Genomic DNA, 26,564 nt, shown 5'->3' with positions numbered 1-26,564 from the left:
CCAGAACACCATACACGACGCAAGAACACCATACACTACGCCAGAGGACCATACACCACGCCAGAACACCATACACCACGCCAGAACACCATACACGACGCAAGAACACCATACACCACGCCAGAGGACCATACTCCACGCCAGAACACCATACACCACGCCAGAACACTATACACCACGCCAGAACACCATACACCACGCCAGAACACTATACACCACGCCAGAACACCATACACCACGTAAGAACACCATACACCACGCCAGAACACCATACACAACGCCATAACACCATACACCACGCTAGAACACCATACACCACATCAGAACACCATAAACCACGCCAGAACACTATACACCGCGCCAGAACACCATACACCACATCAGAACACCATAAACCACGCCAGAACACTATACACCACGCCAGAACACCATACACCACGCCAGATCACTATACACCACGCCAGAACACCATACACCACGTACGAACACCATACACCACGTCAGTACACCATACACCACGCCAGAAAACCATACACCACGCTATAGAACACCATACACCACGCTAGAACACCATACACCACGCCAGAACTCCATACACCACGCTAAAACACCATACACCACGCCAGAACACCATACACCACGCCAGAACACTATACACCACGCCAGAACACCATACACAACGTAAGAACACCATACACCACGCTAGAACACCATACACCACGCTAGAGCACCCTACACAACGCCAGAACACAATACACCACGCTAGAACACCATACACCACGCTAGAACACCATACACCACGCTAGAACACCAAACACTACGATAGAACACCATACACTACGATAGAACACCATACACTACGCTAGAACACCATAAACCAGGCAGGAACACCATACACCACGCTAAAACACCATTTACCAGGTAGGAACACCATACACCACGCTAGAACACCATTTACCAGGTAGGAACACCATACACCACGCTAGAACACCATACACCACGCTAGAACACCATACACCACGCTAGAACACCATTTACCAGGTAGGAACACCATACACCACGCTAGAACACCATACACCACGCTAGAACACCATACACCACGCTAGAACACCAAACACTACGATAGAACACCATACACTACGCTAGAACACCATAAACCAGGCAGGAACACCATACACCACGCTAGAACACCATACACCACGCTAAAACACCATTTACCAGGTAGGAACACCATACACCACGCTAGAACACCATTTACCAGGTAGGAACACCATACACCACGCTAGAACACCATACACCACGCCAGAACTCCATACACCACGCTAAAACACCATACACCACGCCAGAACACCATACACCACGTAAGAACACCATACACCACGCTAGAACACCATACACCACGCTAGAGCACCCTACACAACGCCAGAACACAATACACCACGCTAGAACACCATACACCACGCTAGAACACCATACACCACGCTAGAACACCATACACCACGCTAGAACACCAAACACTACGATAGAACACCATACACTACGCTAGAACACCATAAACCAGGCAGGAACACCATACACCACGCTAGAACACCATACACCACGGTAAAACACCATTTACCAGGTAGGAACACCATACACCACGCTAGAACACCATTTACCAGGTAGGAACACCATACACCACGCTAGAACACCATTTACCAGGTAGGAACACCATACACCACGCTAGAACACCATACACCACGCTAGAACACCATACACCACGCTAGAACACCGTACACCACGCCAGAACACCATACACCACGCTAGAACACCATACACCACGCTAAAACACCATACACCACGCTAAAACACCATACACCACGCTATAACACCATACACCACGCTAGAACACCATACACCACGCTAGAACACCATACACCATGCTAGAACACCATACACCACGCCAGAACACCATACACTACGCTAGAACACCATACAACACGCTAGAACACCATACACCACGCTAGAACACTATACACCATGCTAGAACACCATACACCACGCTAGAACACCATACACCACGCTAGAACACCAAACACCACGCCAGAACACCATACACCACGCTAGAACACCGTACACCACGCCAGAACACCATACACCATGCTAGAACACCATACACCACGCCAGAACACCATACACCACGCTAGAACACCATACACCACGCTAGAACACCATACACCACGCTAGAACACCATACACCACGCTAGAACACCAAACACCACGCCAGAACACCATACACCACGCTAGAACACCATACACCACGCTAGAACACCATACACCACGCTAGAACACCATACACCACGCTAGAACACCATACACCACGCTAGAACACCATACACCACGCTAGAACACCATACACCACGCCAGAACACCATACACCACGCCGGAACACCATACACCACGCTAGAACACCGTACACCACGCCAGAACACCATACACCACGCCAGAACACCATACACCACGCCAGAACACCATACACCACGTCAGAACACCATACACCACGCTAGAACACCGTACACCACGCCAGAACACCATACACCACGCTAAAACACCATACACCACGCTAGAACACTATACACCACACCAAAACCCCTTGCACCAGGTAGAAACACCATACACCACGCCAGAACACCATACACGACGCCAGAACACCATACACGACGCCAGAACACCATACACGACGCCAGAACACCATACACGACGCCAGAACACCATACACGACGCCAGAACACCATACACCACGCCAGAGCACCATACTCCACGCCAGAACACCATACACCCGGCAGGAACACCATACACCACGCCAGAGCACCATACACCACGCCAGAACACCATACACCACGCCAGAACACCATACACCACGCCAGAACACCATACACCACGCCAGAACACCATACACGACGCCAGAACACCATACACGACGCCAGAACACCATACACCACACCATACACGACGCCAGAACACCATACACGACGCCAGAACACCATACACCACGCCAGAACACCATACACGACGCCAGAACACCATACACCACACCATACACGACGCCAGAACACCATACACGACTCCAGAACATCATACACGACTCCAGAACACCATACACCACGCCAGAACACCATACACCACGCCAGAGCACCATACTCCACGCCAGAACACCATACACCCGGCAGGAACACCATACACCACGCCAGAACACCATACACCACGCTAGAACACCGTACACCACGCCAGAACACCATACACCATGCTAGAACACCATACACCACGCCAGAACACCATACACCACGCTAGAACACCATACACCACGCTAGAACACCATACACCACGCTAGAACACCATACACCACGCTAGAACACCAAACACCACGCCAGAACACCATACACCACGCTAGAACACCATACACCACGCTAGAACACCATACACCACGCTAGAACACCATACACCACGCCAGAACACCATACACCACGCCAGAACACCATACACCACGCTAGAACACCGAACACCACGCCAGAACACCATACACCACGTTAGAACACCATACACCACGCTAGAACACCATACACCACGCCAGAACACCATACACCACGCCAGAACACCATACACCACGCCAGAACACCATACACCACGCTAGAACACCGTACACCACGCCAGAACACCATACACCACGCTAAAACACCATACACCACGCTAGAACACTATACACCACACCAAAACCCCTTGCACCAGGTAGAAACACCATACACCACGCCAGAACACCATACACGACGCCAGAACACCATACACGACGCCAGAACACCATACACGACGCCAGAACACCATACACGAGGCCAGAACACCATACACGACGCCAGAACACCATACACCACGCCAGAGCACCATACTCCACGCCAGAACACCATACACCCGGCAGGAACACCATACACCACGCCAGAGCACCATACACCACGCCAGAACACCATACACCACGCCAGAACACCATACACCACGCCAGAACACCATACACCACGCCAGAACACCATACACCACGCCAGAACACCATACACGACGCCAGAACACCATACACCACACCATACACGACGCCAGAACACCATACACCACGCCAGAACACCATACACGACGCCAGAACACCATACACCACACCATACACGACGCCAGAACACCATACACGACTCCAGAACACCATACACGACTCCAGAACACCATACACCACGCCAGAACACCATACACCACGCCAGAGCACCATACTCCACGCCAGAACACCATACACCCGGCAGGAACACCATACACCACGCCAGAACACCATACACCCGGCAGGAACACCATACACCACGCCAGAACACCATACACCACGCTAGAACACCATACACCACGCCAGAACATCATACACCACGCCAGAACACCATACACCACGCCAGAACACCATACACCACACCATACACCACGCCAGAACACCATACACCACGCTAGAACACCATACACGACGCCAGAACACCATACACGACTCCAGAACACCATACACGACGCCAGAACACCATACACCCGGCAGGATGGTGTATGAGAACACCAGGGGGCGCGACTCACCTTGTAAACATCGCCCTGGTCCTTGAAGGCTGCTGCCTGCGCGGCGTAGTTGATGCGAGCAGAGCGCAGAGTCCTGTACATGGTGTGGTAGTGGGAGTCCCGCAGACGGTCTCTTGGGGCGAACATCCCTCCATGGTTGAACCTGTGAACACCACCAGTTACTGTGTGTGTGAACACCACCAGTTACTGTGTGTGAACCTGTGAACACCACCAGTTACTGTGGGTGAACCTGTGAACACCACCAGTTACTGTGTGTGAACCTGTGAACACCACCAGTTACTGTGGGTGAACCTGTGAACACCACCAGTTGCTGTGTGTGAACCTGTGAACACCACCAGTTACTGTGTGTGTGAACCTGTGAACACCACCAGTTGCTGTGTGTGAACCTGTGAACACCACCAGTTACTGTGTGTGAACCTGTGAACACCACCAGTTACTGTGTGTGAACCTGTGAACACCACCAGTTACTGTGGGTGAACCTGTGAACACCACCAGTTACTGTGTGTGAACCTGTGAACACCACCAGTTACTGTGGGTGAACCTGTGAACACCACCAGTTACTGTGTGAGAACCTGTGAACACCACCAGTTACTGTGTGTGTGAACCTGTGAACACCACCAGTTACTGTGGGTGAACCTGTGAACACCACCAGTTACTGTGTGTGAACCTGTGAACACCACCAGTTACTGTGTGTGAACCTGTGAACACCACCAGTTACTGTGTGTGTGAACCTGTGAACACCACCAGTTACTGTGTGTGAACCTGTGAACACCACCAGTTACTGTGTGTGAACCCTGTGAACACCACCAGTTACTGTGTGTGAACCCTGTGAACACCACCAGTTACTGTGTGTGTGAACACCACCAGTTACTGTGGGTGAACCTGTGAACACCACCAGTTACTGTGTGTGAACCTGTGAACACCACCAGTTACTGTGTGTGAACCTGTGAACACCACCAGTTACTGTGTGTGAACCTGTGAACACCACCAGTTACTGTGTGTGAACCCTGTGAACACCACCAGTTACTGCGTGTGAACCCTGTGAACACCACCAGTTACTATGTGGTTGAACCTGTGAACACCACCAGTTGCTGTGGGTGAACCTGTGAACACCACCAGTTACTGTGGGTGAACCTGTGAACACCACCAGTTACTGTGTTTGTGGACCTGTGAACACCACCAGTTACTGTGTGTGTGAACCTGTGAACACCACCAGTTACTGTGAGGGTGAACCTGTGAACACCACCAGTTACTGTGTGTGAACCTGTGAACACCACCAGTTACTGTGGGGGTGAACCTGTGATCACCACCAGTTACTGTGTGTGTGAACCTGTGAACACCACCAGTTACTGTGGGTGAACCTGTGAACACCACCAGTTACTGTGGGGGTGAACCTGTGAACACCACCAGTTACTGTGTGTGAACCTGTGAACACCACCAGTTACTGTGTGTGTGAACCCTGTGAACACCACCAGTTACTGTGTGTGTGAACCTGTGAACACCACCAGTTACTGTGTGTGAACCTGTGAACACCACCAGTTACTGTGTGTGTGAACACCACCAGTTACTGTGTGTGAACCTGTGAACACCACCAGTTACTACGTGGGTGAACCTGTGAACACCACCAGTTACTGTGTGTGTGAACCTGTGAACACCACCAGTTACTGTGTGTGAACCTGTGAACACCACCAGTTACTGTGTGTGTGAACCCTGTGAACACCACCAGTTACTGTGTGTGTGAACCTGTGAACACCACCAGTTACTGTGTGTGTGAACCTGTGAACACCACCAGTTACTGTGTGTGAACCTGTGAACACCACCAGTTACTGTGGGTGAACCTGTGAACACCACCAGTTACTGTGTGTGTGAACCTGTGAACACCACCAGTTACTGTGTGTGAACCTGTGAACACCACCAGTTACTGTGTGTGTGAACCTGTGAACACCACCAGTTACTGTGTGTGAACCTGTGAACACCACCAGTTACTGTGTGTGTGAACACCACCAGTTACTGTGTGTGAACCTGTGAACACCACCAGTTACTGCGTGGGTGAACCTGTGAACACCACCAGTTACTGCGTGGGTGAACCTGTGAACACCACCAGTTACTGCGTGGGTGAACCTGTGAACACCACCAGTTACTGTGTAGGTGAACCTGTGAACACCACCAGTTACTGCGTGGGTGAACCTGTGAACACCACCAGTTACTGTGTAGGTGAACCTGTGAACACCACCAGTTACTGTGTGTGAACCTGTGAACACCACCAGTTACTGTGTGTGTGAACCTGTGAACACCACCAGTTACTGTGTGTGAACCTGTGAACACCACCAGTTACTGTGTGTGTGAACCTGTGAACACCACCAGTTACTGTGTGTGTGAACCTGTGAACACCACCAGTTACTGTGTGTGTGAACCCTGTGAACACCACCAGTTACTGTGTGTGTGAACCTGTGAACACCACCAGTTACTGTGTGTGAACCTGTGAACACCACCAGTTACTGTGTGTGAACCTGTGAACACCACCAGTTACTGTGTGTGAACCCTGTGAACACCACCAGTTACTAGTGTGGTTGAACCTGTGAACACCACCAGTTACTGTGTGTGAACCTGTGAACACCACCAGTTACTGTGGGTGAACCTGTGAACACCACCAGTTACTGTGTGTGTGAACCTGTGAACACCACCAGTTACTGTGTGTGTGAACCTGTGAACACCACCAGTTACTGTGTGTGTGAACCTGTGAACACCACCAGTTACTGTGTGTGAACCTGTGAACACCACCAGTTACTGTGTGTGAACCTGTGAACACCACCAGTTACTATGTGTGTGAACCTGTGAACACCACCAGTTACTGTGTGTGAACCTGTGAACACCACCAGTTACTGTGTGGGTGAACCTGTGAACACCACCAGTTACTGTGGGTGAACCTGTGAACACCACCAGTTACTGTGTGGGTGAACCTGTGAACACCACCAGTTACTGTGTGGGTGAACCTGTGAACACCACCAGTTACTGTGGGTGAACCTGTGAACACCACCAGTTACTGTGTGGGTGAACCTGTGAACACCACCAGTTACTGTGTGTGAACCTGTGAACACCACCAGTTACTGTGTGGGTGAACCTGTGAACACCACCAGTTACTGTGTGTGAACCTGTGAACACCACCAGTTACTGTGTGTGTGAACACCACCAGTTACTGTGGGTGAACCTGTGAACACCACCAGTTACTGTGTGGGTGAACACCACCAGTTACTGTGGGTGAACCTGTGAACACCACCAGTTACTATGTGGTTGAACCTGTGAACACCACCAGTTACTGTGTGTGAACCTGTGAACACCACCAGTTACTGTGTGTGTGAACACCACCAGTTACTGTGGGTGAACCTGTGAACACCACCAGTTACTGTGTGGGTGAACACCACCAGTTACTGTGGGTGAACCTGTGAACACCACCAGTTACTGTGGGTGAACCTGTGAACACCACCAGTTACTATGTGGTTGAACCTGTGAACACCACCAGTTACTGTGTGTGAACCTGTGATCACAACCAGTTACTGTGTGTGTGAACACCACCAGTTACTGTGTGTGTGAACACCACCAGTTACTGTGGGTGAACCTGTGAACACCACCAGTTACTGTGTGGGTGAACACCACCAGTTACTATGTGGTTGAACCTGTGAACACCAGCAGTTACTGTGTGTGAACCTGTGAACACCACCAGTTACTGTGGTTGAACCTGTGAACACCACCAGTTACTGTGTGTGAACCTGTGAACACCACCAGTTACTGTGTGTGAACACCACCAGTTACTGTGGGTGAACCTGTGAACACCACCAGTTACTGTGTGGGTGAACCTGTGAACACCAGCAGTTACTGTGTGTGAACCTGTGAACACCACCAGTTACTGTGGGTGAACCTGTGAACACCAGCAGTTACTGTGTGTGAACCTGTGAACACCACCAGTTACTGTGTGGTTGAACCTGTGAACACCACCAGTTACTGTGGGTGAACCTGTGAACACCACCAGTTACTGTGGGTGAACCTGTGAACACCAGCAGTTACTGTGTGTGAACCTGTGAACACCACCAGTTACTGTGGGTGAACCTGTGAACACCACCAGTTACTGTGTGTGTGAACACCACCAGTTACTGTGTGGGTGAACACCACCAGTTACTGTGGGTGAACCTGTGAACACCACCAGTTACTGTGTGTGAACCTGTGAACACCACCAGTTACTGTGGGTGAACCTGTGAACACCACCAGTTACTGTGGGTGAACCTGTGAACACCACCAGTTACTGTGGGTGAACCTGTGAACACCACCAGTTACTGTGGGTGAACCTGTGAACACCACCAGTTACTGTGGGTGAACCTGTGAACACCAGCAGTTACTGTGTGTGAACCTGTGAACACCACCAGTTACTGTGGGTGAACCTGTGAACACCACCAGTTACTGTGTGTGTGAACACCACTAGTTACTGTGTGGGTGAACACCACCAGTTACTGTGGGTGAACCTGTGAACACCACCAGTTACTGTGTGTGAACCTGTGAACACCACCAGTTACTGTGTGTGAACCTGTGAACACCACCAGTTACTGTGGGTGAACCTGTGAACACCACCAGTTACTATGTGGTTGAGCCTGTGAACACCACCAGTTACTGTGTGTGTGAACCTGTGAACACCCCCAGTTACTGTGTGTGTGAACACCACCAGTTACTGTGTGTGTGAACCTGTGAATACCACCAGTTACTGTGTGTGTGAACCTGTGAACACCACCAGTTACTGTGTGTGAACCTGTGAACACCACCAGTTACTGTGTGTGTGAACCCTGTGAACACCACCAGTTACTGTGTGTGTGAACCTGTGAACACCACCAGTTACTGTGTGTGAACCTGTGAACACCACCAGTTACTGTGTGTGTGAACACCACCAGTTACTGTGTGTGTGAACCTGTGAACACCACCAGTTACTGTGTGTGAACCTGTGAACACCACCAGTTACTGTGTGTGTGAACCCTGTGAACACCACCAGTTACTGTGTGTGTGAACCTGTGAACGCCACCAGTTACTGTGTGTGTGAACACCACCAGTTACTGTGTGTGAACCTGTGAACACCACCAGTTACTGTGTGTGAACCTGTGAACACCACCAGTTACTGTGTGTGAACCTGTGAACACCACCAGTTACTGTGTGTGTGAACACCACCAGTTACTGTGTGTGAACACCACCAGTTACTGTGTGTGTGAACACCACCAGTTACTGTGTGTGAACACCACCAGTTACTGTGTGTGTGAACACCACCAGTTACTGTGTGTGAACCTGTGAACACCCCCAGTTACTGTGTGTGAACCTGTGAACACCACCAGTTACTGTGTGTGAACCTGTGAACACCACCAGTTACTGTGTGTGAACCTGTGAACACCCCCAGTTACTGTGTGTGAACCTGTGAACACCACCAGTTACTGTGTGTGAACCTGTGAACACCACCAGTTACTGTGGGTGAACCTGTGAACACCACCAGTTACTGTGTGTGAACCTGTCAACACCACCAGTTACTGTGTGTGAACCCTGTGAACACCACCAGTTACTGTGGGTGAACTGGTACCTACCTATTTGTGCTTGCGGGGGTTGAGCTCTGGCTCTTTGGTCCCGCCTCTCAACTGTCAATCAACTGGTGTACAGGTTCCTGAGCCTATTGGGCTCTATCATATCTACACTTGAAACTGTGTATGGAGTCAGCCTCCACCACATCACTGCCTAATGCATTCCACTTGTCAACTACACTGTCACTGAAAAAGTTCTTTCTAATATCTCTGTGGCTCATTTGGGCACTCAATTTCCACCTGTCCCCTGGTGCGTGTGCCCCTTGTGTTAAATAAACTGTCTTTGTCTATCAATTCCTTAGAGAATCTTGCATGTTGTGATCATGTCGATCCATTCTAAATCTCATGTCTTCCAGCGACGTGAGGTTTAATTTCCTTATTCTCTCCTCATAGTTTATGCTCCTCAGCTCGGGTACTAGTCTGGTGGTAAACCTCTGAACCTTCTCCAATTTAGTCTTAAGCTTGACGAGATATGGACTCCATGCTGCAGTTGCATACTCCAGGATAGGTCTGACATATGTGGTATACAAGGGTTCTAAATAATTCCTTACACAAGTTTCTAAAGACCGTTCGTATGTTGGCCAGCTTGCCACATGCCACTGATGTTATCCTCTTGATATGGGCTTCAGGGGACAGGTCTGGCGTGATATCAACCCCCAGGCTTTTTTCTCTCTCTGATTTTGAAGTATTTCATCTCCCAAATGATACCTCGTATCTGGCCTCCTGGGGCCAGATTCACGAAAGCACTTACGCAAGCACTTACAAACCTGTACATCTTTTCTCAATCTTTGGTGGCTTTGTTTCCAATTATTAAAAATTTAATGAGCTCCGAAGCACCAGGAGGCTGTTTATAACAATAACAACAGTTGATTGGGAAGTTTTCATACTTGTAAACTGTTTAATAAATGTAAACAAACCCGTCAAAGATTGAGGAAAGATGTACACATTCGTAAGTGCTTGCGTAAGTGCTTTCGTGAATCTGGCTCCTGCTCCCTACACCTATCTTCATTACATTACATTTGCTCGGGTTAAACTCTTACAACTCTTTGTTGGACCATTCCTTCAGTTGTCCAAGTCTTTTTGAAGCCTCAAACAGTCCTCTTCTTTCTTAACCCTTCTCATAATTTTGGCGTCGTCCGTAAACATTGAGAGAGGTTTGATGTTTCGACGGTAAGGAAGCTCTACAGAAAACGGGCTACATGAAAGATAAATTAAGAAAAAAAACTTGAACACCCCCACCTACCAGGGGTGCTTATTTTATCATGTACTGAGGTGAAATATTGAAGCTTATATTCGAATGTAATTTGTGCATGCCAAGGTTAAGAGTAAGAGTAAAGGTGTTGGTGCATTTGTTGATCAAGGCTGACTCAAGCAAATTTCACTCACCCTTACACTGAGCAATGTATTTTGCTTCTCTCCAGTCGATAGAATGATCACATGCATTGGAATGTAAATACAATGCATTAGAGTGTTGAATGAATCGAGTAAGGATGTTGTTGTAAACGTGACCACAGCAGTTTACCAGTTTGGCCGATGTAAACAAATGCACACTGCCAGTGACGGAGTACACACAACCTGCTACAGACTGAGGCGAATTCTTAATTAAAATGAACTAACCATATTATTATTTTTGAACACTGGAACACCATGTTTCAGTGTTCATTTTAAACTCTGGTGTTCAAAGATAATACAAGTACACCGATTTATGAATAAAGTTGAGTGAAAACTAGTACTGCCAACACAGGTCACCCACTACCCACTTGGGCTTAGGGTAGAGCAACGGTCATGTTTCATGCAGGTTCGCGTTCAATCCCCGACCGTCCAAGTGGTTGTGCACCATTCCTTTCCCCCCGTCGCATCCCAAACCCTTATTCTGACCCCTTCCCAATGCTATAAAGTTGTAATGGCTTGACGCTTTCTCGTGATAGTTCCCTCCCCCTACCCACACACTAAATAACTGATTCAGACAGCTTTAAATGTGTCATGAAACATGCTGATGACAGTTACAAGCCAGTCATGCAGAGGTGATTAGTTCTCAATATTAGGCTAGGAGAAGTGCTGGAGACAGTGCAGAGTACCAGACACAAGAAGTGCAGTTAATGCAGTGTTCTAGACACGAGAAGTGGTTAGTGCAGTGTTCCAGACACGAGAAGTGCACTTAATGCAGTGTTCTAGACACGAGAAGTGGTTAGTGCAGTGTTCCAGACACGAGAAGTGCAGTTAATGCAGTGTTCTAGACACGAGAAGTGGTTAGTGCAGTGTTCCAGACACGAGAAGTGCACTTAATGCAGTGTTCTAGACACGAGAAGTGGTTAGTGCAGTGTTCCAGACACGAGAAGTGCAGTTAATGCAGTGTTCCAGACACGAGAAGTGCAGTTAGTGCAGTGTTCCAGACACGAGAAGTGCAGTTAATGCAGTGTTCCAGACACGAGAAGTGCAGTTAATGCAGTGTTCCAGACACGAGAAGTGGTTAGTGCAGTGTACCAGACATAAGAAGTGCAATTAGTACAGTGTACCAGACAGGAGAAGTGTAGGCCGAGGTGTACCTATCGACGATCCTCCGGACAGCGTTATTGTAGTCCCCCCAGGCGTCCCTGAAGAACGGGTCCTCCAGGAACCCGCCGCGGCGACTGACCAGTAGCGTCCTGGTGCGTGGCGCCTCGCACACCATCACTGCTCCTGCTGCTGGTGGCTCTGTGGTGAGGGAGAGGGTAGGTCAGCCATCACAGGTGAGACGGGGAGCCATCACAGGTGAGGGGGGAGCCATCACAGGTGAGGGGGGAGCCTTCACAGGTGAGGGGGGAGCCATGGGAGCCATCACAGGTGAGGGGGGAGCCATGGGAGCCATCACAGGTGAGGGGGGAGCCATGGGAGCCATCACAGGTGAGGGGGGGGAGCCAGGGGAGCCATCACAGGTGAGGGGGGAGCCATGGGAGCTATCACAGGTGAGGGGGGGAGCCATGGGAGCCATCACAGGTGAGGGGGGAGCCATGGGAGCCATCACATGTGAGGGGGGAGCCATGGGAGCCATCACAGGTGAGGGGGAGCCATCACAGGTGAGGGGGGAGCCATGGGAGCCATCACAGGTGAGGGGGGAGCCATGGGAGCCATCACAGATGAGGGGGGAGCCATGGGAGCCATCACAGGTGAGGGGGGAGCCAGGTGAGCCATCAGAGGTGAGGGGGGAGCCATGGGAGCCATCACAGGTGAGGGGGGAGCCATGGGAGCCATCACAGGTGAGGGGAGGGAGCCATGGGAGCCATCACAGGTGAGGGGGGGAGCCATGGGAGCCATCACAGGTGAGGGGGGAGCCATGGGAGCTATCACAGGTGAGGGGGGAGCCATGGGAGCCATCACAGGTGAGGGGGAGCCATGGGAGCCATCACAGGTGAGGGGGGAGCCATGGGAGCCATCACAGGTGAGGGGGGAGCCATGGGAGCCATCACAGGTGAGGGGGGAGCCATGGGAGCCATCACAGGTGAGGGGGGGAGCCATGGGAGCCATCACAGGTGAGGGGGGAGCCATGGGAGCTATCACAGGTGAGGGGGGAGCCATGGGAGCCATCACAGGTGAGGGGGGAGCCATGGGAGCCATCACAGGTGAGGGGGGAGCCATGGGAGCCATCACAGGTGAGGGGGGAGCCATGGGAGCCATCACAGGTGAGGGGGGAGCCATGGGAGCCATCACAGGTGAGGGGGGAGCCATGGGAGCCATCACAGGTGAGGGGGGAGCCATGGGAGCCATCACAGGTGAGGAGGGGAGCCATGGGAGCTATCACAGGTGAGGGGGGAGCCATGAGAGCCATCACAGGTGAGGAGGGGAGCCATGGGAGCTGTCACAGGTGAGGGGAGGGAGCCATGGGAGCCATCACAGGTGAGGGGAGGGAGCCAGGTGAGCCATCACAGGTGAGGGGGGAGCCAGGTGAGCCATCACAGGTGAGGGGGAGCCATGGGAGCCATCACAGGTGAGGGGAGGGAGCCAGGTGAGCCATTACAGGTGAGAGGAGGGAGCCAGGTGAACCATCACAGGTGAGGGGAGAGCCATGGGAGCCATCACAGGTGAGGGGGGAGCCATGGGAGCCATCACAGATGAGGGGGGGGAGCCATGGAAGCCATCACAGGTGAGGGGGGAGCCATGGGAGCTATCACAGGTGAGGGGGGAGCCATGGGAGCCATCACAGGTGAGGGGAGGGAGCCATGGGAGCTATCACAGGTGAGGGGGGAGCCATGGGAGCCATCACAGGTGAGGGGAGGGAGCCATGGGAGCTATCACAGGTGAGGGGGGAGCCATGGGAGCCATCACAGGTGAGGGGGGAGCCATGGGAGCTATCACAGGTGAGGGGGGAGCCATGGGAGCCATCACAGGTGAGGGGAGGGAGCCATGGGAGCTATCACAGGTGAGGGGGGAGCCATGGGAGCCATCACAGGTGAGGGGGGAGCCATGGGAGCTATCACAGGTGAGGGGGGAGCCATGGGAGCTATCACAGGTGAGGGGAGAGCCATGGGAGCTATCACAGGTGAGGGGGGAGCCATGGGAGCCATCACAGGTGAGGGGGAGCCATGGGAGCTATCACAGGTGAGGGGGGAGCCATGGGAGCTATCACAGGTGAGGGGGGAGCCATGGGAGCTATCACAGGTGAGGGGGGAGCCATGGGAGCCATCACAGGTGAGGGGGAGCCATGGGAGCTATCACAGGTGAGGGGGGAGCCATGGGAGCTATCACAGGTGAGGGGAGAGCCATCATACACGATGGTGTTATGACTCAGGTGGGCCTAAGTGATGGAGGAACACAGGGCTATGCCAAACATAGGTATCGAGGGCCGGTTAAGGCGAAATACTGTCAACCGTATGGCCGTATACCATTATGTAGGCTTCTAATTTGCTTAATAGAAGATTGTAAGAAGTTTTATTAACGAAAAAAAATGCAGCTAAAAAGTTATATCATATGTACGATTAATATGCAAGAGATTGGTGGCTGTTTAATGCTTTCTAATTAGGCAGTTACTATAAGACATTGGGGTGGCTCAAGCAGCGTAGGACATCCTGCAATGTCTGGGAGGTAGTCCAGCAGGGACTGTTTACACCAGCTTGGTCCTGGACACTGAGGGCACGACTTCCTGCCTACCAATCTCTGGGGCCAATTTCACGAAGCAGTTACGTACGTACTTACAAACGTTTTTCTTCTTAGCGACTACGTCGGTATTCAGGTAGGCATTTAGGAAGGAAAATCTTCTTAAGTAAACACCGTCGCGCTAAGAGCACTCTCGACAACTCGTAGCTTTATATAAACTCGATATAACTCAATTTTTCTCTACTACACAAACTGGAGGATCGATTTTATTATAAACAAAAATTTTTGCTAGCGAGTCTCATCAAAGAGTCCTTCGTGTTAGCTATATATGCATTCACTGCTTGAAACTTGCAGAAAATATGTCTTTTGTGATATTAGAATTAGTATTATAATAGCAAGATATTATATCAGTAGTTATTAAGTAAATAAACACTGGTCAACATGAAATATGAGAGAAGGTGATGAGCCCAGGCTGGTGGGAGCATTTACTATCACCAAATGCCCCTGTTCACCTGGCAATAAGTATAACTAGGTGGTGTACCTTAGCTATACATACCCATTTTTAATTTATTTTGTTTGGTTTTATTTTGAAATTATATCTGGGTGAGGCATAAAAGAGAAAATATGCTGCACAAATGATGTTAGGTAAAGAGAAGGGTAAAAACTTCAAAAACTTTATTCATTGAATACTTAAAGCTATAATTATGATTATATGGACTATTATGGCCTATTAAAAATGGGAGGGGAAAGCAGGGAATAGCAAGATAGTTCATCATACAGGCTGTATTAAAATTTTGCTTTATTTTTCTAGATTACCAATATAGCGTTGCTGTACACGGATCCAAACAATTTATCACCATTTGGTGAGGCAGCTACTTTTTGGAGGAATGCTTATTGTATTTTAGTCTACCTATAAGTCTACCAATCCTTGTAAAAATTTATTGTATGTATGTACCTTACCTAAATAAAATTGTATTGTATTGTATTTACCTTATAAGCTGAGGCAGCTTATTATATTTGAGGAATACTCAGCTGATTCCTCTACATTTAGCATGGAACAAATCTGTGTCCCAGACCTCTTCCTGTTACACAATTTGGCTGTGTGTAACAATAATTAATTATCAAAAGAAAGCACCAAGCCAGGAAGGCTGTGTAACACCATTGTGTGTAACACAATGGTGTTACATAGTTAATAGTTACATAGTTAAAACCTAATTGTTCTGTTTTTTTAACCAATAAATGCACCTGTGAGTAAAACAAATCCTGTCAGCTGTAAAAATATTAAATTCAGTTATTTAAATAAATAATATAATGAAACAAATATTTGTGGGTTATCATATTTTTTCTACTGTACATCCAAAGAAGTAAAAAGTTGAGAAATAATGCACAATTTAATTATTCAAAAGAAATATTATTAACATTGTCATCTTTTTTTATCTTTTAGTGTGTAGTTTGGTCAACATTACTAACATTATATATCAATATGAGATCTTAATGATCATTGGTTAACATTTATGATTTAATAAGGATAATACTAGTAATAATAATAATACAAGCTATAATTTAAAAAAATTTTTACTGATTTTTTTATTAAGAAGCTTAGGTACACAGAGCAATGTGCTGCTTCCCTATTCTGTGTAAAGGACCACACAGTGTAGATCAAAAACCAGCTACAAGCTCATCCAACATCCTCACCTCACAGGATGGCCAGTCATACATGGAATTAGGAGAGAACAAAATACTTAATGCTGATCTATTAGCCTCCACTGGCAAAATCTGGGTGCAGCACAAGAATATCTTCCAATATTCCTGAGTGTATGAAGTAATTACAGAGCTCAAAATACCTCATACCATTTGGTATGAAGTCACTGATAACAGGACAATCACAGATATAGTGTTGGAGAGTATGTTCTTTCAAGTAGGACTGAAAACAGATGTTTTTTCAACAAGAGGGCTATAAACCCATGGAACAGCCTACCCGCTGAAGCCGTAAATGCCAAAATCCAGTTGGAAAATTTCATTAGGATAATTGGCGGGCCCTTTAACAAGCCGCCGGCTTTCTGTCCTCGTCGAGGTCACTAGATAGTTAGTGGCCCTTGGGTAAATTCAGTAAATATATACAATAATTGTCAGCGCATCTTCCGAGCAACAAGGACAGCTACACAGTATCTCTTAGAATTACGTAGGTAAACAACAAATGTAACATATTTGTTTACCACAATGTCGGTGCTGGCTGTAGAAGTTGAAAAAACATTGTTTTACTTCGAAATATACTAATTTTATAAGAAAATTCGACGTAAATAGGAGGCAGTAGAGCTGCGATAAGCCAGCGCTAAATCTTCAATATGAAGAATGTTGCTGCTCTCTGATTGGCCAAACGAAACACAGTAGTGACCTCTATCGGCACGCAGGTGAACCAACAAATATCTTCCTAAGTGGACGTACGTGAATCGCACCTAAGCATCTTCTTAGGGCGCACTTAGGAACCTTCGTAGCAAACCCACTTACGAAGAAATACACAGAGCTTCCTGAATCTAGGTCCTGGCACAGTGGAAATTTTCCTCTCATAGAAAACGGAGATATCATTGCCATGTCGCTATTAAATGCACCAGCTATTCTGCTGGGAATTATTCTTAATACAGCAGTTTTTTGACTGTTAACATCATAAAAAAAAATCTCACTTGAATCAGCTTAATTATTAGTACCAAAATAGAGTAAATGTGACCTTTCTACCACTTGAGTCGCTGGAGTTCAAGTTCAAGTATGTTTATTGAGATAAGCAATAAATACATCTCAAAGGGATAGAGTAGCTTAGGCTATGTCTACCCCCCCTGGAAACAGCTCCAATAACTCTCTCTTGGACGAAGTGTTACGAAGACTAAATTAGTGCGACCATCAACACACAGTCAGCATGTAAACAAGGCAAGTGCCTATGCGAAATCTTATCTCGTCATTCCTGACCAGTAATGTTAGGAAGGATTATTTACTGATTGGCACGCGAATTAAAGTGAACCCAGAGTGAGTAATATCTCAGTTCTTTATTGAAATTGACAATATTTCCTCTCTTATAGCTGTCATATATATATATATATATATATATATATATATATATATATATATATATATATATATATATATATATATATATATATGAGAGAGGTGGATGGGGTGAGGTGGCATTAATAGGGTATTAATTTCATCAACACAAGACAGAACACGAAACAATGGGTATTGAATAGAAGTGATTGTAGAAAGCCTATTGGTCCATATTTCTTGATGCTTCTATATTGGAGCGGAGTCTTGAGGTGGGTAGAATATTATATATATATATTATATATATATAGGATTACTACTATCATTGCAAGCACGGGAGACATCTCCCGTCACGCAGGGGGCAGTCGCACCTCCACAGATCTCCAGTATCATCTATTGACACTGGTAATGGCTCAAAAGGGCCACCACTTACGGGCTATTCATGCCCGTGCCACCTTTTGGGTGACTTAATCTTCATCCATCTTATTATTGCAAGTGCCCTTTGACAGGTACAACTGAAGAGGAAGCAGTACAGTTACTTGGTACACCAGTACATGAGACCACGAAACAATGGATATAAACTGGATAAGTTTAAATTTAGGAAAGACTTGGGTAAATACTGGTTCAGTAACAGGGTTGTTGATTTGTGGAACCAATTGCCGCGTAACGTGGTGGAGGTGGGGTCCCTGGATTGTTTCAAGCGCGGGTTGGACATGTATATGAGTGGGATTGGGGGGTTATAAATAGGAGCTGCCTCGTATGGGCCAATAGGAGCTGCCTCGTATGGGCCAATAGGCCTTCTGCAGTTACCTTTGTTCTTATGGTCTTATGTTCTTACGTCAACCCGTTCTCGCAAATTTAATAAGTCAATATTGACTTATTAAATAAGTGCATAGGTGACATACTTAGCATAATAGATACCCTTAAAAAGATTCATAGAAAACACCGACCTTACCTAACCTTGTTAGTATCTTAAGATAAGCATCTTATTGCTTCGTAATTACAATTATTACTTAACCTGTACCTATTATAGGTTAGGTAATAATTGTAATTACGAAGCAATAAGATGCTTATCTTAACATACTAAGTAGGTTAGGTAAGGTCGGTGTTTTCTATGAATCTTTTTAAGGGTATCTATTTTGCTAAGTATGTCACCTATGCACATATTTAATAAGTCAATATTGACTTATTAAATTTGCGAGAACGGGTTGCTTACGTACATGATGTTGATGCTAGCCTCAACCACCAGGATTATTTGGTTGTTGTTGTTGTTGTTTCAGATTTAGCTACTCAGAACGAAGTGTCCAAGTAGCACGGGCTATGGTGAACCCGTAAAATTATTTGGTGTGATCATCCCTGTTTACACCTGGTGGACCAGGCCTACCAGACAATAAGGCCTCCCAGTGTTAATTACTAATATATGTAGTCTAATACTGTAGTGTATGTTAGTCAATCAATTCTGATTGACTACACCCCGCCCCCCCTAATGTGTAAGATCGATTTGTGAGACTTTACAGAAATACAGTCCATTAAACATCAAAAGATTTGCAATCGAAATATATAAATTAACGTAAATATAAATTCTATATAAATCATATAAATTAAATAAATATAAATCTCACAGGTCGGTTCCCCACAGTCAATCCCGCGAAGGTCAACATTGCCAGAGGTGACCCCGACTCTGAGCCCAACCAGTTCCTTACTTGTTTTACCTCACATACGTGAGAACTATTTAACTGTGACCTCCTCTGGGCGGGAAGTTAGGTAGTTGTGCCAGGGTCAATACTTTAAATCTTGCGTAGTACTCCACCACGTCATATGACGTGATGCGCAGTTGACTGGAACAACGTCCAACACGTCATATGACGTGATGCGCAGTTGACTGGAACAACGTCCAACACGTCATATGACGTGATGCGCAGTTGACCGGAACAACGTCCAACACGTCATATGACGTGATGCGCAGTTGACTGGAACAACGTCCAACACGTCATATGACGTGATGCGCAGTTGACTGGAACAACGTCCAACACGTCATATGACGTGATGCGCAGTTGACTGGAACAAAGTCCAACACGTCATATGACGTGATACGCAGCTGACTGGAACAACGTCCAACACGTCATATGACGTGATGCGCAGTTGACTGGAACAACGTCCAACACGTCATATGACGTGATGCGCACTTTAAGAGTTAAGGACACTGTGTTCATGAATGCTGTCTGGAATATTTACAAAAAATGGCGGGAAGGGCAAGGATGATGTCATCAGCAGCCAATGAGGAGAGGCTGGGCTGTGACGTAGCCAGCAGTGGAGGTCTGTGATTGGTCTGGACGTCACTTGAGTGGCGGGAAGGATCAGAGACGGTTGTGCCTTAGTGTCTGGTGACTGGTCAAGAACAGGAGGCTAGAACACTTACACTGTCTCATCCACCAGGAGAGGTGACCACTGTATCATCCACCAGGGGGGATGACCAGTGTCTCATCCACCAGGGGGGGTGACCACAGTGTCATCCACCAGGAGAGGTGACCACAGTGTCATCCACCAGGAGAGGTGACCACTGTGTCATCCACCAGGGGAGGTGACCACTGTGTCATCCACCAGGAGAGGTGACCACTGTGTCATCCACCAGGGGAGGGTGACCACTGTGTCATCCACCACTGGAGGGTGACCACTGTATCATCCACCAGGGGGGTGACCACAGTGTCATCCACCAGGGGAGGGTGACCACAGTGTCATCCACCAGGGGAGGGTGACCACTGTGTCATCCACCAGGGGGGGTGACCACAGTGTCATCCACCAGGGGAGGGCGACCACTGTGTCATCCACCAGGGGAGGGTGACCACAGTGTCATCCACCAGGAGAGGTGACCACAGTGTCATCCACCAGGAGAGGTGACCACTGTATCATCCACCAGGGGAGGTGACCACTGTATCATCCACCAGGGGAGGTGACCACAGTGTCATCCACCAGGGGAGGTGACCACAGTGTCATCCACCAGGGGGGGGGGGTTGACCACAGTGTCCTCCACCGGGGGGGGTGACCACAGTGTCATCCACCAGGGGAGGTGACTACTGTGTCATCCACCAGGGGAGGTGACCACTGTATCATCCACCAGGGGAGGTGACCACTGTATCATCCACCAGGGGAGGTGACCACAGTGTCATCCACCAGGGGGGGGGTGACCACAGTGTCCTCCACCGGGGGGGGTGACCACAGTGTCATCCACCAGGGGAGGTGACTACTGTGTCATCCACCAGGGGAGGTGACCACTGTATCATCCACCAGGGGAGGTGACCACTGTATCATCCACCAGGGGAGGGTGACCACTGTATCATCCACCAGGGGAGGGTGACCACTGTGTCATCCACCAGGGGAGGGTGACCACAGTGTCATCCACCAGGGAGGGTGACAATAGTATCATCCACCAGGGGAGGTGACCACTGTGTCATCCACCAGGGGGGGTGACCACAGTGTCATCCACCAGGGGAGGTGACCACAGTGTCATCCACCAGGAGAGGTGACCACAGTGTCATCCACCAGGAGAGGTGACCACAGTGTCATCCACCAGGGGAGGTGACCACTGTATCATCCACCAGGGGAGGTGACCACTGTATCATCCACCAGGGGAGGTGACCACAGTGTCATCCACCAGGGGAGGTGACCAAAGTGTCATCCACCAGGGGGGGGTGACCACTGTGGGAACCGACCTGTGAGATTTATATTTATTTAATTTATATGAATTTATATTTACGTTAATTTATATACTTCGATAGCAATTTGTATAATGTTAAGTGGACTGTATTTCTGCAATAATATCATAATCTCACAAATCGATCCTCTACACATTAGGGGGGGTTATTAAATTAATATATATGCAGCCAATCAAACTACAGAATTAACTACATACATTGAAGAGGTTCCTTATCTTATAGTACAGCAGGCTAGTCCACCAGGTATAACTAGGGTGTAGACACCAAATTATCCTCTTTGAGGTAGCTTCCATATCACCCAGTAACTGGTGCACAAAATCTTGCATCCTCGTCTTGACCTGTCAAAAGTGTGCTAGCTGTGAAGCCAGAATCCTATATATGACAAGTATATCAGAGAAAACAGTACATGGAACATGAAGACCTGGCTTAATTACCTTTAGTTTGAGGCTTCCATGTGATCTAACCGGGTCACCCTATATAATGACATTAATGGCCACTAATGATAAATAATGGGTTTCGGAAAGAACACTTAACTTGATTTGTTGACAGCGTGTTGACAGATGGTACACCTTTGGTATCCATAACACTACGTCCAAGTAAAATTAACAGGAGCCGAATTTGCTCCCGTGTGAGCCTCTGGTCTCGTATAACAACAATGGCTGTTTAACACTCCATACAATTGACGTTACTGGCCGACATTGTCCAGAATGATAGGAGCCGAATTTGCTCCACACGTCTCGGAGGTGACACTACAATGGCTGACCTCCTTCCCCACTGACGCCTGGCCTACTTTGTCCAGATTTCAGAAAGTGATAGAAGGGTCACAGTTACTCTACTTTAATATTGATAATTAAGTTAATTTATATAAGATGTTTTATGATGGTAAAGTCCAAAGACTAATGTATTTAAGAATAATTCCCACCATAATAGGTGGTGAATTATAATAGTATGTGGTGATGATATCCCGTTTTCTTTAGATGGTAATTCCACTACAAGTTACGTTTTCTATGGGTAACTTGTTTATACAACACAGCTCTTATCTGTCTGTATGATATTATTATTAAATGGTGTCGGATTTTCCGACATAATTCCCCAGGGGGCTGCTCACGGGTCGAAGTCCTAGTTAGAACAGACGAACACCGATACTCCTCCATCGAATTATTACATTAATTTGATGTTAGTAGTTAGTAATCACACATTTGTGTGTCTGTTCGTACAGGACGGATGTCCCGTACTAGAGTTGCAGGGGTTAGAAGTCTAATGCGATTTCATTTCCCTGTCAACTCTTGAAAGGCTAATATTCAAGCCTTATTACATATTATTTAACCCAGAAGACTGAATGTGATCAAGTACTACAGTCAAGTATGATTCAGGGACTGCAGTGAGATCAGTGACATTAGATATAACTTGAAGTTTCTTCAGGTAACTGGTCACTGATATATAAACACTGAGGCCCATGGAATACATCTTGATTAAATAATAAATGTATCAAATCAGTCATCAGATTTATTGGGGTTTAATTTAGTTAATTGATTCAGAAGATTGAATAGCTCATCATTAAAGTAAATTATGGTTCTGAGACTGCAGTGGGTTCAGTGACATTGGTCGCAGTGACTTGTAGCTGTTTTAGGCTACTGTTCACTGATTTGCCACTGAGGCCTCATGAACTCATCTTCAGCTTTAAATGATGATACTAACATCAACCTCTGTTGGTATAGTCAGCTGTAATCTCCTTAGTATAATGCTACTGGAGAAATATAATCAGCTGACAAATTTAGATCTCTACTGGTATTGTTTATCTGCAGGCATAGGTCTCCTCAGGCTTGATACTGGGCCTGAGAGTAATTTACCTCCTGCAGAGTTTAACATGGTTATACCCTGATATTTAGTAGGGCTACCGATGAATCGATGACAATAGTCTGTCCCTACAAGGAGACCGAAGTCGGTGAGGTGATCAGACTTAATATTATCTGCCAATTTTATTCCTCTATTTCTCAGGAATTTGGCTGTTGCTCTCAGACCTTGAACTTGTAGGTCTACTGGTATTTTGTCCACCACAATGGCTTGTACTCGACAGACGTACCTGCCTAAACGTACTGATGGTTGTACCACCTGGTAGACTTGAGGTCCTGCATCTGTTACAAACCCTGAGATGTTGAATGACATCTGGGCTACAGGCCTTAATTGTAATTCATCTGCCAGCTTTTTAGTGATATATGTTCTCTGGGATCCTTGGTCAAACAACCCACGGGTATGGACCTTGGCCCTCTTATTCAGGATGGTAATTTGGGCAGTAGGCAAAGTCGTATTACCTTTAGACTTTGCTGATTGGACACTCTTTGTTTGTTGCACCTTGCAGTACTGTACTGTGGTGGGAATGCTATCTTCCACCTTGGGGTTTGGAGACGTTGTTTTGGTGTCTCTGCACAATGCTGCATGGTGTTGACCTTTGTTACACCTATTACAGGTGTGTAATTGGGTATCACAATCCTTGATGTTATGTTTCCTGAGGCACCTCGTGCAATGTTGCAAATCTTTGAGTCGCTCAACACGGGCGTCACTATCAGGAAAATTAGGGCAGTGGTACATTGAATGTTTCTCATTGCAGAACAAACATGTTCCATAGTTTCCAGTACCCTTTGGTGTGACGTTCTTGGGTGACACAGTAACTATAGGCTTGGAGGGTCCCACTGCATATACGCCCACACTGCCACTGTTCCACTTTGGTGTTGAATTATATTGTCTAGATTGATTTGGAGTACCTTTGGTACTCTGTGGTTTACTATTATTGGTTTCTGAGGGTTTACTTGGTGGTTTTAATTTGTCATGTGTTCGTAATTGATGAACTACTGACTTTAAACCTTCAGATATTTCATTCATGGATAAGATGCTTTTATTGTAATGAGCACTCATTTGTCTCAATATGTCCCTAGGTATTTTCTCCTGGACAATTATTTTCAAGACCCACTCAGCCCCGTTTGTATCTGCTGTCAGGCTGAGGGCATTGATCAATGATTCTACCTCCAGCTTGAAGACTTGGAGTGAATCAGCTGAAGCCTCCGGTGGGGGTAAATGCAACAGCTCATGAACTAAATGTGATGTTCTTACTTCTGGATCAGCATAATTATCCTTGAGGAGTTTTACTGCCAGATCATAGCCGTCATTAGTTAATCTCAGATGGGATACTACTGTTTTAGCCTCACCTGATAATTGGCCTTGCAAATAAGAGAATTTACTACTCTTTGGTAAAGATTGTTTTGAGTCTACAAGGTCAACGAATTTGTTCCAAAATTCATCCCAATCTTCCTCATCTTTTCCTGAGAAAGTGGGTAAATTAATTGGAGGGAGTCGAGCTTCTGCTTGACTCGTATTAGATGCAACTGTTGTTGTTGTTGCTGTTGCCTTGTTCTGGGCAATTAATTTGACATAAGGCTGTAACGTGGCCTGAGTGTGATCTTCATAATTCGCAAGATCAACCATAATGTCGTCTATTTCTGTTTCTGATAAATTGGTGTTGGCAAGTTCAGCCACATATGTTGCTATTTGACATTTGATTTGCTCAAATTTACCTGCAGCTGCTTGATAATAGCTTTCCAGGTCAGCATAATCAACTGTTGATTGTTGTGACAAATCTTCACATTTCTTGATCTGTCTTGTTAAGTGGCCTTTAAGACCTGCAAGGGTTCTTTTCATTCTCCCTGCATTATCCATACTGGCTAGTTGGTGAAGCCTTGTGGGGCTTGTACTTGGGCTGCTCATAATACTGAACAAGCTCTAATGGTAGCCTAGGGTAAATTCTGAACTCACTAGGCAATAATCCTACCTCTACTAGAGGTTAGCACTTAAAATTAATACACATTATATATATATACAATCATACACACTAATGATTTGAGTGATAAACCAGTGTCACTGGAAGTACCTTTAGGTTAGCTCTTCTATATCACCCCAGGATGGTAGAGACACTAATTAATCACTCAAAGGTGTAATGACCATAAGTAAATTATTATATATACAACTCAATTCGAGTTGATAATAATTACACCCAAAATAGGGTCTGCACCATTCATTAATGGTGCTAAGTTGTTGAATATAGTACAACTGACTATGGTAATAATGGGACTAGGATGAACGATAATAGTTCAACTAGTCAATGGTTAATATCCTACCCTGTTGTGGGTTGGCAATTAGTAAATATTATACTGTGATCACTAGTGCAATTTATATTAAATGATTCTCTATTTTGGAGAAATAATATACACAATTATTGATAATAGCCTCTTAATTAGCCTCTATGAAACTTCTAATATTATCTAGAAGTATTAAATATTATTAGTGACCTCGCGAAATAAACTCCACAAAATTCGTAGATAATCTCTCGCGAAATGTAACACCACGAAATCCGTGAACAATCTCGCGAAGACACAGTCACTAATTAGGCTGGCTTCAATATTAGCGCTGTCATTTCACGAAATAACACGCCACCAAATATCTGTGGGTGTGCATGAAACCGCTGACGAAGCTG

General features: G+C 46.9%; 1 protein-coding gene across 3 annotated transcripts in view; it reads right to left on the bottom strand.

Annotated features, from left to right (window-relative positions):
• The window catches only part of LOC123770557 (serine/arginine repetitive matrix protein 2), a 121,124-nt gene extending 108,185 nt beyond the window's left edge, over window positions 1-12,939 (bottom strand). For 2 of the 3 annotated variants that reach the window (XR_011222188.1, XM_045762574.2), the window contains exons 1-2: window positions 12,740-12,939; window positions 4,621-4,762 (exon numbers count right to left, since the gene is read on the bottom strand). Coding sequence is in view for 2 of the 3 variants with exons in the window: in XM_045762574.2 (XP_045618530.1) it covers window positions 4,621-4,762; window positions 12,740-12,894 (297 nt within the window). In the remaining variant the exon portion in view is untranslated. The remainder of the gene's footprint in view (window positions 1-4,620; window positions 4,763-12,739) is intronic. The other variant, XM_045762577.2, reaches the window with a different exon arrangement.
• Between the last annotated feature and the right edge of the window lie 13,625 nt (window positions 12,940-26,564).

The sequence above is a fragment of the Procambarus clarkii genome, chromosome 46 (assembly GCF_040958095.1).
Source record: "Procambarus clarkii isolate CNS0578487 chromosome 46, FALCON_Pclarkii_2.0, whole genome shotgun sequence".
Classification (NCBI taxonomy): Eukaryota; Metazoa; Arthropoda; class Malacostraca; order Decapoda; family Cambaridae; genus Procambarus; species Procambarus clarkii.
The sequence above is the reverse complement of the archived record's forward strand: the minus strand, read 5'-3'. Positions and strand labels throughout refer to the sequence as shown.